At 42.7% G+C, this 16,455-nt stretch overlaps 1 protein-coding gene across 1 annotated transcript in view; it reads left to right on the forward strand.

Annotated features, from left to right (window-relative positions):
- Positions 1-15,501, forward strand: part of fam221a (family with sequence similarity 221 member A) — a gene marked incomplete at both ends in the record, with an annotated part of 29,712 nt that extends 14,211 nt beyond the window's left edge. The window contains 7 exon segments of the mRNA XM_084312021.1: positions 5,831-5,926; positions 5,928-6,002; positions 6,504-6,694; positions 9,071-9,144; positions 11,038-11,170; positions 14,024-14,118; positions 15,493-15,501. Coding sequence (XP_084168147.1) covers positions 5,831-5,926; positions 5,928-6,002; positions 6,504-6,694; positions 9,071-9,144; positions 11,038-11,170; positions 14,024-14,118; positions 15,493-15,501 — 673 coding nt within the window.
- Positions 15,502-16,455: the final 954 nt, after the last annotated feature.

Raw genomic sequence — 16,455 nt, forward strand, 5'->3', positions numbered from 1 at the left:
AGCGCCTGTCTAGTCCGCAGTGCTCCGGGCGCAGGTCGAGTTCTACTCTTGGGACCTGTCGACCTGGATTGAGGGATCAACCTCCTTGGAGGGTTGTCTGGGGGAAGCCTCCTTGGGAGCGCTTCGGAGCGGCGTGCCAAGGGGAGAAGGGACTTCACCTGGTTTAGGCCCTGTCCGATACGCTGGCGATGTGGGAGGTGGTATCACCAGTGACCGTCTGGTGGGGTCTCAATGCCACGGCCTCATGGACCTCACCAGGCCTCTTTTTTCAGGGGTCCTAGCCCCAGGGTGGCCTGAGGCTGGGACCTCCTCCGCGCTCCGCTGCTATGGCCTTGCCGCGGGGTTGTTGTTTTTTTTACTCCGACCCCGCGATATTGGGGGCTGTGACAGGGTTTTTGCTCACGTCCGTTCCCTGGTGGCGTGTGGGATGCGCGTCTGAGTAGTCGCGGGCCCTTCTAAACCAAGGTAAGTCCCACGGTCTGCTCGCCCTGTGCGTTTGAGGCGATAAACCCTCTTCGCACAGTCGGGTCCGATCTCCCTCCCGTCCCTCGCTAGGATCCTCCCCGGTTCTGATGGTTGTAGGGGACCTCAGCGGGTGCATCTGTCTGGCTTACGCTCTGCTCAGCTCTTGTGTTCCAATAGAGCAAAGCGTAAGCTATTAACGAAATATAACGAAGGTTATTCTATAACCCTAGTTATATGAGTAATAGCGAGCGCTTTGCTCTGACTCACTGAGGACCCCACGGTCTTCCGTTTCGGCTGTGAAAGACTGGGGAAGGAGCTGTGGTGTGGCCATGACCCCGCTTATGTACTGTAGCAGCGGATGTGGGAGTGGTCAGGCAGGTGGGCAGGTCGTACACATGGTGAACATTTTCATTTTAGAATATGATTAAAGGGATAGTTCCAATAGAGCAAAGCGCAAGCTATTACTCATATAACTAGGGTTATAGAATAACCTTTGTTCCCCTGTCAGCTTCAGTTGGTGCTACAACCCAAAATGGCCAAAATGCCTCGCAGAGATCTCAGCTGGTATGTTGACAGTCGGGTACTTAAATTGAAGTGTATACTTACCTAAAATGTAGACAAGTATTGCAATGAATTACAGTTATTAAGACAATAGAATGCCTGAAACATATTACAAAGTGAAATCTTGTCATAGTTACCTGAAACAAAATTGAAGAATGTGATACAGACAGACAGACAGAGAGAGACAGATAGAAAGGCTTACAGAGACAGAGATATAGGTAGAAAGACAGACGGAGACAAACGGAGAAAGACAGACGGACAGAGACAAATTAAGAAAGACACAGGCAGACAGACAGACAAACAGAGAGGGAGAGACAGACAGACAGACAGACACAAAGAGACAGAGACATAGACAGAGATTTTACAAATTATTGTAAAAAAAGAAAAAACACAAATGTAAATATCTTCAATATATCAAATGCAAAGTGGATTTTTCTGAGGGGGTTACTACAGGCTAGCATATGTCAATGATTAGCAACAACACTGATTTCGATGGATCTTTAGTTTTTTTGTAATGTCTGTAATAAATTATTACAGACATTACAAAAATGTCTGGCAATCGAAGCTTCGGGGCCGAGCTTCGATATATATATTTTTTTGATCTTATGTTGTGAGACTTGTACAGCACTTTGGTAAACTTTGTTGTTTTTAAATGTGCTCTATAAATAAAGTGGATTGGATTAATTAATTAAGTAGCCCCTTTCGTGACTGTGACGCAGCCAACAAGGTTTCACTCGGCTGTGTGATTTAATTCAAGGTGGATCGCTGTTGTCGTTTGAACAACTTCAGATTTCATGGGAACTACCAATCCCCCAAATCAAGAATGTTTAAGATGAATGAAGTAAGATTTTGATTATTTTAAATATGGCCTGTGTAGACTAAACTATGCACAGAATTATGTCAGTCTACAAGGTTCGGATTCTACATGGTCCGGCAATGTAGACCTTGTAGACTCCACTACAGACCAATTATCAGTGAATGTTCATGCATTTTTAAGAAGGGCTACTTCCACAAAAAAACAAAGAACTCACCAAAACATCTCAGTAGCACCTTATCTAAATGTTCTATTTCATATATGGAGATTCATATTTATTTATGTATTGCATGCATTTCTACATTTTATTTCCTATTTTGTTTATTCATCCCAGTATCTTTCTTTCTTATGTGTGGAATTCTACAAGGCATGTAGGTGTATATGTGTTTGAGGATGATATCCTTCAAACAGGCAATAGTGATGATATAATTTGGGCAGTGCTGAGCTGGGTTACTTTCCTCCAGTGTATTTGTCCCCCGGCCCCCCCCCCCACACACACACACACACACACACACACACACACACACACACACACACACACACACACACACACACACACACACACACACACACACACACACACACACACACACACACACACACACACACACACACACACACACACACACACACACACACACACAACTCAAAGTACTTTTTTTTGAAAAAATAAATATATATATATATATATATTTTTTTTTAACTTCGATTTTTTTTTAATGTTCGAAGCTTGTGCCATCGAATGAAGCTTCGAAGCTTCAAAGTATTTAAGACAGCCCTAGTAATAATGTATATTTCTTCACTTGTTCTTTTATAAATCTTTTATTCAACTTCTGCCCTGATCATAACCACCACATATTCAATACATTTTCGAATTGTAACCCTTTAAATGTCAGTGTGTGTGATGGCATCACAAATGATTGTTAAAAAAACACACAAAGTTAAATATTTTCAATATATCAAATGCAAAGTGGATTTTTCTGGGGGGGATTATTACAGGCTATCATATGTCAATGATTAGCAACAACACTGATTTCAATGGATTTTTAGTTTTTTTGTAATGTCAGATTTAACAACAACTGGGGGTGGGAGTATTTCATTTTTAATCTGACATTACAATTTTTTTTATTTAATTTAAATGGTTATGAGCAGGGCTGAAGTTGAATAAAAGATTTATGACTGTTTAGACTAGGGTTGCAAATTGTAAGCACTTTCCTGACTCGATCATTGATAACGTTAATGATCAATTAATCAATCAATTGTAACTAAAAATACCAAATCTACCAAACGATAACAAAAGAAAAAGGCATCTGGGGAAATCCCAGTCCTAAGGGAAGTGTTGATGGTATCTAGCACAAGGCTTAACACGTTTAAAAAAGGCTGTAGGTACAGGATCAATCTGAGGTGGAGGAGTTACATTCTGAGACAGTTTCATCTAATGTGATGCATGTGAATCTGCTCATGGGTACATTGCACGGTTTGCTGTAATCAGCTTTATTTCCATCATGAGTAATGCTGGCTCTGATGGAAGTTATTATTATTATTATTTTTTAATAGTGCAAGTTCTTCACACTTAACTGTTGAGGACTGCGGAAGAGTGGGGGCAGTGTTGAGCAGTAGATCGATAATGGAAAAAAGGATTCTGGAATTTCCAGCGTTTTCTGTGAGAAAATCTGGGGCTGCTCCATAGACATGAATGGGGCTCAGAGGCCATAACATGTTTGCGTGAGCTCTTACACCCAAATGAGGTTCACGTTCTAGCATTGTTAGAAGGTCTGAATTAAGCATCAAAGAGAAGCCGCCTATTCTCGGTCCTTGCTCCACAATGGTGGAACGAACTTCATACCACAGTAAGGACAGCCGAAACTCTACCAATTTTTCACCGTCATCTAAAGACACACTTCAATCAATATCTTCCTAATATTTAAGCATTACATCACGCGCAGGAGTGGTTTGTGAACAATAAACCATGCCTAGGGGTGGTCGTTAGACCCCCCTAGGCATGGTTTATTGTTCACAAATCACGACTGCAAGTGGTGTAAAGCTTTTATACAACTGCCAGATTCATCCAACCTTATTGCTATACAATAAACACACATTAATCGAAGATTTATTGAAAAAACCATCCGCCAGAAAAAGTTGTTCCCACAACTACAAAAAAGACAATTTGCCTCCATGTGGAAGCAGCTTGAAGTGCATCCAACCAACTAACACATCCAACTGTGTGTTATTGGCAAACTAACACATCCAACTGCCTTTCAACTAAGGCAGTGTTTCACAAAGTGGGGGGCGCGCCCCCCAGGGGGGGCGCAGAGGCATGACAGGGGGGGCCTTGAGATTTATAAAAAAATAATAATAATAATATTTTTTTTATTTTTTTTTGGATTACAGAAAATTATCACTAAAGTGCTATTTGTTGCAGCTGCACTGTTCTCCATGAAAATACCATTTCTCAAAATCTGAAAATCATTATTTAATAAAACACATAAAAGGATCACCAAGTTACTCTGGATAAAAAAAACCTTTACAGACAACATTGAGACAAAGCTTCCTGACACATCTCCATCCAAACTCTTGGAAGAACTCTTTGAAATCTCATCTGATACCACCTAGAGAGCTAGTTTCAGAGTGTGGTGCTGAGTACCAAGTATCTCATCTCATGGCCCACCAAGTATCTAATGATGCAGCAGTTAAGGTGTTGATACCATTCAGCACCACATACAGTATCTGTGTGAAGCTGGCTTTTCATACATGACAGCTCTGAAAACAAAATTTGGGCCAATTTGAAAGGTCACGATATTGGTGTTATTTCAATAAATTTAAACATGGCCCATTTCATGACTATTTGGTTGGGGCGAGGGGGGGGCAAAATATTTTGGTCCGCCAAAGGGGGGCCTGACAGAAAAAGTTTGAGAAGCACTGAACTAAGGCATCCAACCAACTAACACATCCAACTGTGTATTATTGGAATGATTGATTGAACATTTTATTACCAGATGCAGAATGGGTACAATACAGTACGGCTCAATACACACAATTGTTAAGGGGATGCAGACCTACTTTCTATAGAACTTCATTCTTAGATGCTTCTATAGAAAGTAGGTAAAACAAATTAAAAAGTTTTCTTTGCCCTATAGGAAAAAAAAGTTTTCTTCTGCCTATTTTTTTATTTATTTTTTTAGCCTAAACTTAACCAGTTGGAAACCAGGCGTACAGTAATAAAATTAGCAATCAACCAATCAATCAATTCAATAGACCATGCTCACTTAAAACAGCGCAGCACTCAGCTGCTCCTCTCAGTCTGACTTTCCCCCGCTGTTGCAGACAGGAGTGTGTGTGTGTGTGTGAATGTGTGTGTGTGTGTGTGTGTGTGTGTGTGTGGGGGTGTGTGGCGGTGGGTGGAGACTAGAGCCATCGCTGAAGTCAGCCATTGACTCATGAACCAACAATTACATCATCCAACATTGTTTAAAGGACTAACACATTCGCCGTGACAGAATCGCTTCATATTTAGTCGTTATGGCGCTATCAACATATCCATTTTGTCATCTTGCTTTCTCCCGGAGTGAGCCGGGCAGCCGGCGGAGTGATATGTGATTCGGTTGTGGGCGGGTCCTGAGCCCAGGACCGTGGATTGTTCCCAATAAAGACGTGTAAATGGACTGTTTCAGCCAATCAGAATCGAGAAATTTGCATGCCGTTGTATAAACTAACATACACTGTAGCACTCAAGTTTGAACACTTTGATGAACATTGTTAGAGTTTTACCCTTCCTGCTGACTTGTCGTACAAAACTTGTAAGTCGCTTTGGATAAAAGCGTCAACTAAATGTAAACATTTTAATTAATTAAATAATTAAAACCTAATTTGGGTGTAAGGGCTCACACAAACATCTTATGGCCTCACAGAGTCAGAGCCCCATTCATTGTCTATGGATGGTATGGGTGGGCATTCCCCTTCCATGTCCTGATTGGGGTGTGTGTCTCCTAGGATTGTGGGTGATGATGATGGAGGGAAGCCGTTCACCCCAGAACAATATGAGGAGTACAGGAGGAGAGTCCTTCCTCAGAGGATGAAGAACAGACTCTGTGAGCTTCAGAGTGCCAGGAGGAATCGACTGCAAACCTATCGGCCCAGAGACAAAATGCTTCTGTACACATAGGTAGGCTACACAACCTATACCTATATCCATATTAGATCAGTATCAAACAACTATGCAATGCCTTATCATTTTTTTGTTGTTGTTTTTTACAGTGCTGTATTTATACAAATAAAAAAAAGTTTAATGCTGCATCGCTAGTACTTTTGCTTTGCTCCCATATCCCCAATTGAGTCTCTATGCCAATTCCCTTACTGATCGTGGCGCAGCCCTACTGTCGGTCTGGGGAGGGTGTAGAGTAGACTACCACATGCTTCCTCCGATGTGGCGTTGCCAGCTGGTCATTAGGGTGTTTGGTTCATTTTAATTTGATACCCTTGGAACCCTCTCGCCCTGTCCACACACACACACACACGCACGCACGGACGCGCACACACACACACACACACACACACACACACACACACACACACACACACACACACACACACACACACACACACACACACACACACACACACACCGTCTTGTTGCCTAATGTCTGTCTCTACACATCTTTCCCAGGTACAAGCAACATAAAACAGACTTCGATGTGGTTCCCTCTGAGAGGCCCCTGGCCCTACCGTGTCTAGTAAGAGGTTGTCGTTGTCTGGCCTACCTGTACGTGCCCCTGAACGGCCCCCAGCCCATCCGCTGCAGGTGTAAACACTCCACAGAGGATCACAGCGAAGCTTCTGGGCACCTGTGCATGAAGTGTGAGTCTGATATCCCAGAATACACTGTAAAAAAAGAAAACTGTGTTACACGCCCAGACCTGCTCAGGTCTGGGAGGATCAATGCCTCAGGGTCATGCCGCCATCTAGCGGTCATCTGCAGAAGCTGCAGTCAACATTGACCCTGCTTGCTCAGATTAATCATATTTTATTGTGGCAATTAGTGTCTATGTTAGAAGTGTTGTTTGTTTAGGTTTTCTCTGTGTTGGCATTTTGATTCTGTGTGTTGTTTTAGTTTAGTACTTGTTCGGGATTGTTGTTTATTGTATTTGTTCTAGTGTCTTCTTCCCCCAGGTGTTTTCCATTGTAATCAGTGTTAATTTGTGTCTGTATTTATTGCTTGTGGTTTGTTGGGATCTTTGTGGCGTCATTGTCTCCTCGTTTTCCCCGTGTCGTACCTGCCTTCCCTGTCGTTTTCTTGTTTTCTTTCGTTGTATTAGTAGTCCTAGGTCCTTTAGTTTGTTTTGTATTCTGTTTGTGTTAGTAAACTTCTCCTCGTTAAGCATCACCCCTCGTCTCTGCCTCCGTTCCTTCCTCCTGGTCTGCAAACTGTGTTCTCACCTTCATCTTCACCCTCAACCCTAACAACTGTAAAAAGAAACTAAATGTCTGGCAGCAACGGTTGCCAAATACTTACTGTCAAATTACAGTAAAATACCAAAATTAAGTGGAAAAGCAATTAATTTACAGAAAAACATGTTTATTTTAGGTGTTTTTACATATAATTCAATGTAATTTAACATTCAAGACAATTAAGCAATGGAATAATCCTGTAAAAAAAATATCAATTTAGGTCCCGGGACTCTATCTCGACACACTACATAGCGATCGATTGCCAATAACTCGATAAACAACATGATTTGGACGTATATACCATTATACAAGCTGGAGATAGACCGGGTAAATATACATCCCATAATGATACAATTTCTACTCTACGATGATCGCCCAACGGCGCGCGGAGACTGGGGTGAGTTTTAGCGTGTAAAGTTACCGTCTTCGATACTAACTGCTATTATCAACATTTGACCCACATTAGATGATTGGTATAACGCTGCCCACGGAATTATAAACGCCCCCTAGGCCCTAGCCCATCCGGTCAACATCAGATGACGTGTAGTAACTTCTAGAAGTACGTCTAGTTGGAATTTTTTATATCGCGCTGATTGCCATAAAACTGTATTGCATCATCAATATAATGTATTTGGGGCTATAGATCACGTTCTGGAGAAAGCTGCAGAAAGAGATGAAAACATACTTATACATTAGACCATACTTTACTATGAATATGTGAATGAAAAAGTTTAACGTTGCTACACAATGAACAATACATATAGGACTTTGAATGGGCCCTAATAATGGCAATGTAGCAATAGAATTAAAAAAGTTATAGCCCTGCAAAGAAGGGGACTTTCTCCATAGACAAATAGAGCCGGCAACCTACGGTTGATAATGAATTTAACCCATGGCAGCCAAAGTGTTAAATCAATTTACATATTACAACCTTTATTTAATGGTTAATATTTTTTTATCAAAAGTAATTTATTGTATGTTTACGGCATTTAGACTTAAAGTAGAAAAACCAAAGTAATCTGTAAAATAATCCAGTGAATTTCCTGTGAAAAAACATTTCTTTTTTACAGTGTAGAGGCCTTTTCACAGAATGTTTAGAATGCTGTTCTCCATGTCGGAGGAGACAGTTGCTGTGTGAAAAACAACAGTTCCTATTAGGGATGCTCGATATTGGCTTTTTTACCGATACCGATATTGTCCAACTCTTAAATTCCGATATCAACCGATATCGATATATGCAGGGTTTCCCCCGCCAAAAAACTGAATAATTTCAGGTAATTAACATTACATATGTCTTGTTGTGGAATTAACATAACATTATGCATACTTTTGACAATAAATAAAATCAGAATTTGTTCTTACTTGCTTGCCTGGGTAAATAAAGGTTATAGAAATGTAAAAAAAAAGAAAAGAAAATTTGATATTTTCCGATATCACATTTTAATGCCAATATCGGACATCCCTAGTTCCTATATATTGATTGATTGATATACTGAATCTTGTAAATACGCAGTGGAACAATAATATTGTAGTTTTCCAATGTTTTACCTACTCTACCCTTGCACAAAAACTAGGCATTTTGTTTCAAAAGTGGTTACCAATGGTTATAGACAGCCATACAGCTACACACAAACATATTCTGTGCAAGGTCTCTTTTAAATGGTAAATGGGCTGCATTTATATAGCAACGTTCGTTAAATCACAGCTTTTATCAGATTATTCTGATGAATTTCACATTGTAATAGTAATTGTCAGTTACTCATATCCTCCTTTCCTCTCTCTCAGGCACTTCCTGTTCCGGGTTCCAGAGCCCGTACACCTGTGGGTGTGGCCAGCCAAGCTCCGCCCACCTGACACTGGTGAGTGTATGATAGGTGTGTGGATCTAGTGATACCGTGTCACAGTGGGTGACAATATTGTCACAAGGAAAGATGAAATTACCTACCTGGGTTCCATCCTAGAGGCAAATCTTTCCTGTGACAAAATGGCAACCAATGTAATAAAAAAAGTCAACCAACGAACAAGATTCTTGTACCGGATCTCCTCTCTGGTAAACAAGAATACATTGAAGACTGAGTCTAACAGGAGCATCATTCAAGGGTACTACAACTATGCTTGCACCTCATGGTACCAAAGCACCTCAAAGGCCCTAAAAACAAGGCTACAATCATCACAAAACAAACTGGTCAGACTACTGCTTGGCCTTACTCCTAAAACCCACCTAGGATGGCTTAGACTTAGAGTAGACAACAGAGTACAGCAACTTGCAATGGGCCTGGTCTACAAGATACACTACAACACTAAGATACCCATGTACATGAATTCATCACTATGAATTGAAAATGGGGGACCCTGATGTAAACAAGACAAAAGTCTTTCTCTGGTCTGCATCCCCTTAACAATTGTGTGTATTGAGCCGTACTGTATTGTACCCATTCTGTTAAATAAAGTTTTCATTCATTCATTCATTCATTCATTCATTCATTCATTCATTCATTCATTCATTCAATTCAATTCAATTCAATTCAATTCAATTCAATTCAATTCAATTCAATTCAATTCAATTCAATTCATTCATTCATTCATTCATTCATATTCATTCACATGTCGAAATACTTCCCAAAGGTCAGTGAATTCCACGACCACAACACAAGAGGGAGTTCCACAAATCATGTTCAACCCAGATTCGGCTCAAACAAGGGACTAAACACGTTTCGCAATTATGCCACAATAATGTGGAACGCCCTACCCACAGCCGTAAAATAATGTGAATCCCTACCCTCCTTCAAAACCGCTCTTGCAGTTGTTTGTATTGAGCCGTACTGTATTGTACCCATTCTGCAATCTGTTAATAAAGTTTTCAATCAATCAAAACCGTTATATAGTCCTATTTATATGTTTTTGCTAACCTAAGCGCTTTTTCATGCATTTCTTTATGATTGCAGCCTCGACGCATTTAGCTACTTATCTTTTAATATGCATTCATGCAATTAATGCAAGCAAATCACGTGATTAACCCATTTTAAAACATTTGTATCGATTGACAGCCCTAATAATTACATGATGCTTGTTGTACAACACAATATGAATTTCCGAAAAGGACAAATAAATAATCAATCGTTATAAGTTATATCTCAGCTTCCATAGTCACGTGGGACTGAGGCAAAGTGCCTAATGCCAAGTGTCTGCCAGTGAGCAGTGTCTGTTGGCTACACTAGGAACAACTCTACCACTATTCATTCTCACATGAACTTTACATTCATTTTATCAGTGTGTGGTCACTTTCTCCTCTTAATAATAATACTAATAATAATTCATTACATTTATATAGCGTTTTTCTAGACACTCGAAGCACTCCCCACAATGTAGGGTGTAAATTGCCTCCTTCACCACCACTGGTAGTAGTAGGACCCAACCTTGGGCTACACAGGCTCAATGGCTGCCATACACTGGCACCAGGCACACATCACACTACACAATGGCTGAATGGCTCAGGAGACAGGGATTGATATCAGCCAATTAAGGGGGGAAGGATGATTAGGTGGCCTTGATGTCAAAGACCTGATTGTGAATTTGGCCAGGAACGTCAGGGAACCCCCTACTTTTTGCGATAGGCGTCCTGGGTTCTTTAACGACAAGATTCAGTCAGGACCTCGGTTTAGCGTCTCATCTGAAGGACGGCACTCACAGCTATACGGTGTACCTATCACCATAATAGGGGCATTGTTACTGACTAGTCTTCCATTCTGCAGGTTGAGACGAAGGCAGAGCGGGAGGCCCAGGGTCGGCCGGTGGGCAGGGCTGTTCCGTACGCCGCCATGGGGGGGCTGACAGGGTTCAGCTCTCTGCTGGACGGGTACCTCCAACTGGACGACAGTGGGGCAGGTGAGAGATGAACACATAATGATGGTTCTTCTCCATGGGAGCCTAAAGGCTTGTGAAAGGTTGCCAGTTCGATCCCACAGGACAGGCAGGTAAATCTGGGTGGGGGAATTGAACAAATTTCGCTCTCACATTTACATTTATATTTACATTTTGTCATATAGCTGACGCTTTTATCCAAAATGACAAGTCAGCAAGAAGGGTACAACTCTATCAGCTGAGTAACAATGTTCATCAAAGTGTTGAGTGCTACAGTGTAGGTTAGTATAGGACGAGTGCATGACAGTAAGAGGTTTTTTTTTTTTTTTTTTTTATATTGTCTGAATATTCTCACCCCCCTCAACAGCTACCATTGAGGTGCCTATGAGCAAGGCAGCTCCTAGCAATCAACAGTGTCAGACTGGTTGTACTGGGCAGCTCCTAGTGGTCAACAGTGTCAGACTGTGGTTCTACTGGGCAGCTCCAAGCTCCTAGTGGTCAACAGTGTCAGACTGTGGTCATACTGGGCAGCTCCTAGCAGTGGCGTCGCGTGGGTAAAATAACAGGGGAAGCCAAATTATTATTTTTTTTAAGTCAAGCAGTCAGTATGGCTCGGTGGCCAGTCAAACTTTCTTTTTATTTATTTTTCAGATTGCAGAATGGGTACAATACAGTACGGCTCAATACACACAATTGTATAAGGGAATGCAGACCAGAGAAAGACGTTTGTCTTGTTTACATCAGGGTCATTAATACTGCTGGAGCATTGGTTCATTTTTGGTCCGATTTTTCCTTGCGCGATTTTGCGCGCCGCGTGGGAGCAAATTCGAGACACATATTCGGTTGCAAAAAGGTGTCCCACGGTCTCCTCTATGGCCGTGAATATTTTCACGGGGATCGGAATCACGGCGCGCCCGTGGGACACTTTTCCGTTTCGGCGAGTTTATTCCACGCTTTCGGCTTTCCTTTTCTAAGCATTTTCGGGGCTACATGTGAATGAGTAAAAGTTGCGGGACGCCCAGATGTTTCCACGATAGAAAGCTCGCGTGGATCCCATAATAGGCTCACTTAATACAGCGTTTTTAAAATCACGCAACATTTTCAGGGTCGCGAGCCGACCTTTTCCCCTCGTTTTCGATGATGGAAGTGATTTAGGAAAAGCTTCGGCACGCCGAGAGGTACCCGTGGATTTAATCTCGCGAGGATCGGGGCAATATTCGGCCCGTGGGAGCAGTCACGGGTTAATACAATTTTCAGAGTGCAGAGGGGATGCCAGACTAATTATTCTGCTCACAGCCCCGTTTCAAACTTTTAAGGTGTGGCAGTCAGCTCGAATCTGATTGGCTAGTATCGGTTTTGGACTCTACATACATGAATCACATGGTTGAGGCTGGAGAAAGACACCTACCCCCTGCCTCTCCTCTAGCTGCAGTGAGCATAGTGAGTCTGACAGTGTGTTAGAGAGAGTGAGAAGGAGAAGAGGGAGACATTTAAAAAGAAAAAAAAAATATATAACACAGATGAAAAAGAATGTAAACTATATTAAAAAAAAAAAAATATATATATATATATATATATATATATATATATATATATATATATATATTTTTTTTTTAATATAGTTTACATTCTTTTTCATCTGTATCTATATATATATATATATTATAACACAGATGAAAAAGAATGTAAACTATAGCGGGTTGTCCAATGATCCAAGGGTTGGTGGTTCGAATCCCGCTCAAGCCCATGTCCATCCCACTGCCGTTGTGTCCTTGGGCAAGACACTTAACCTACTTGCCTCGTATGAATGTGTATGCATGTGAATGAATGTTGGTGGTGGTCGGAGGGGCCGTAGGCGATGATTATTCGCCACGCTTCCGTGAGTCTGCCTCAGGGCAGCTCTGGCTGCAATTGTAGCTTACCACCACCGGTATGACTGTGTATGAACGAATAATGGACTCTGTGAAGCGCTCTGGGTGTCATGAAGAGCGCTATATAAATCCAAGTCATTATTATTATATATATATATATTTTTTTTCTTTTCATATTTCATATTTGATATTAATTCATATTTTGATAGGGAGGCTTGGCTTCCGTTGGCTTCCATAAGGATTCACCACTGGCTCCTAGTAATCAACAGTGTCAGGCTGGTTGTACTGGGCAGCTCCTAGTGGTCAACAGCATCAGACTGTGGTTGTACTGGGCAGCTCCTAGTGGTCAACAGCATCAGACTGTGGTTGTACTGGGCAGCTCCTAGTGGTCAACAGCATCAGACTGTGGTTGTACTGGGCAGCTCCTAGTAATCAACAGTGTCAGACTGTGATCAATTTTTTTTCATATTTCATATTTGATATTAATTCATATTTTGATAGGGAGGCCTGGCTTCCGTTGGCTTCCATAATGATTCGCCACTGGCTCCTAGTAATCAACAGTGTCAGGCTGGTTGTACTGGGCAGCTCCTAGTGGTCAACAGCATCAGACTGTGGTTGTACTGGGCAGCTCCTAGTGGTCAACAGCATCAGACTGTGGTTGTACTGGGCAGCTCCTAGTGGTCAACAGCATCAGACTGTGGTTGTACTGGGCAGCTCCTAGTGGTCAACAGCATCAGACTGTGGTTGTACTGCACAGCTCCTAGTGATCACTGTCTGACAAGACAGGTCTGTCAATCACATTCCATGGTCACGACTCACGACACATGCAATTGGAGTCTAGTTTATGTTGTATATTCCCTCTCTTGATAGCTTTAGACTTACATCAATAACAAACACAAACCACTGATCTAAAGCTGTCTACAGCTGATCTCCTGGCACCCTTTAATTCACTACAGGACAGATTCTGTCAGACCCGATTCTTATTTACATATCACCTGATTAATAGGTCCAGCGTCTTCGGTGACCCCGTCTCTCTCAGACCTGAGGACGAGGGAGGAGGAAGAGGACATGGTTTACTTTGAGAGACGCTACCAGGAGAGGGTGAGGACGGCAGCTCTCTGGAGTTCCACTAGAGGGCAGCAACAAGCAGTGGGACATCACACAGAACTGCACAGACACACAGAGAGTTGTTCAGGTCAAATGCAATATAGTGTAAAGCAGAGATGGGGAACTGATGGTCCATGACCCGCATCCAGCCTCCAGTCCTCTTAAATTATCCCTTTTAACACTATCAGTGCCGGCCTTGTTTACCTTTTTACCCCCTTGAATGCCATCATCCACTTCAATGTTAGCGTTAAAAACGCATAATCTATGTTTTAAATTATGGCTATGTGTCTAATCTGCCTGTCGCTTATCAATGACTTGTTTGCAGTCAACATTGTCGAAACGGATTGTTTTTTAATTGGTTCATATCCTTTTTATAGCATTTCGAAAAGCTATCGTTCTCTCGAAAATTTCTGGGAAAATAGAAAGATTCCCCCATAAACGGCATTTATTGGAATATTCTCGAATACACGTTGTCATTTGTCGGCCTATTTATGAATCGTTTTCAAATAAACGCTAGATTATCGATAGTATACGTGTACTTATGCACGCTATTCTCCACTTGCACAATCTCAAAGTAGCCATTTCCGGCTGACTTCCGGTTGCCAATGGCACTTCCTGTCCCATCCAAATACATTGGTTTTAGCTACTTTTCTCCCCTTATTTAAACAACTTTGTCGTCACAGAGAGGCAATGAAACGTTTGTATTATTATAGTATAGAATGTATTTAATAAGCAAACGTTTGTCAGCAGGGTTTTTGGGCTGTATTTCATGTAAAAACGTTTACTGTTAGTTTCCTTGCTCAGCCAGCATTAGCTAACAGAAGCTAGTGGTTAAACAGGCCGGATTAGCTTTGAGCTAACTATCTTTCCCGACCCATGTATTCATTCCATTCTAAACATAACGTTAGTTTACAAAACATGACCTGTCTATATAACGTTGAGGAACAAATTATAAGTGTGTGGGTGTGTGTTTTGGTGAACATTGGACTGCAACAGAAAATGCATCACAGTTACAGACAGTAGCTACTGTTAGCTGCACTCAGGCTGGCTGCACTCAGATGGCGCGATCAGCCTGTTGGACAGGGAATGAAGATTAAATAAGAACGATATTCCATTTGTTCCATCCAGTTTAATAAAGAAGAAAACAATATACAAATAAGTCTCGGACGACTGCAGGTGTATTTACAAGTAGCGTCTCAACTTCCTGTTCCGGTCGCTGCGCTACTGTGCAGGACCGTCTGTTATAGAGGCGCTGTCTAGATATTCTCTATCTCCCCCAGAGTCTTTAACATACTGTGTAAAGGCTGAGAAATAATAATAAACAAACACACAAAAACGTGGACAAATACCTGTATAACCCACACCCAGACTATGTGACTATAAATCATGTGTCCATTATGTGACTAGCCCATGGAATAGTCCCTGTGCCAGGCAGGCACTCTGGTCGCCCTGGTGGATCGGCGTAAGTCCGCCCTAGGTGCAGGGGACGACACAGTGGGCCCCGGATCGGCTCCCGGGTCCAAAGGGGCCGGTGGTGACGCCTGAAGGACCGTGTGCGAAGCAGGCGGCGTCCCGCGCCGGGGTTGGCTCGCCAATGTGAGTACCGGTGGCGATGTGGGGGACACAAGGTCGCAGTTGGGGTCAGGCAGACGTGGTGTGACAACGAGTGCTGGTGGTACGGTGACACGGGTCGCCAGGTCGTCGTAAATTGATCGAGGAGGTGGAAGGTTGTTGCGAACAGGGCTGAACCTGCGCAGGAACCTCCTGTTCCGAAGTGTGACTCTGCCCGAGCCGTCGACCTTGACCACGTATTGGTCATGCTGGCGTACCTCCACAACACTGCCAGTCCTGTCCCATTTGTTGGGGTAGGGCCCTGTCTGGTTCTGTACACGGACCATGTCCCCTACCATGAGTGGCGGGAGGCGTTTTGTGTGCTCTGCCCAGGCATCCGCTATGCGGATGTGGCGTTTGCGGAGAGCCTCCTCCCTTGCCGTCAGTGTCTCACGCCAGGTCTCGTGTGGTCTGTACTTCCCAGGTACAACCGGGATGAAGTCACGTATCGGGCGGCCGAAGACACACATTGCCGGAGATATTTTCGTGTCAGGGTCAGGTGTGTTATGATATTGCAGGATCGCTCTCTGCACAGCATCTGTGTCAAGCTCCCCCTTTGGGCCGGTGTTGTCAGTGATAAGGCGTTTCATTGTCTTTACCCCAATCTCAGCGCGGCAGTTGCTGTGGGGGAAGGCCACAGATGAGAGGCGGTGGTGTACGCCCCATCTGTATAGAAATGACCTGGTCTCGGTGGAGGTGAACTCTGGGCCCCCGTCTGAT

This window comes from Notolepis coatsorum (genome assembly GCF_963971535.1).
Source record: "Notolepis coatsorum genome assembly, chromosome: 4".
NCBI lineage: Eukaryota > Metazoa > Chordata > Actinopteri > Aulopiformes > Paralepididae > Notolepis > Notolepis coatsorum.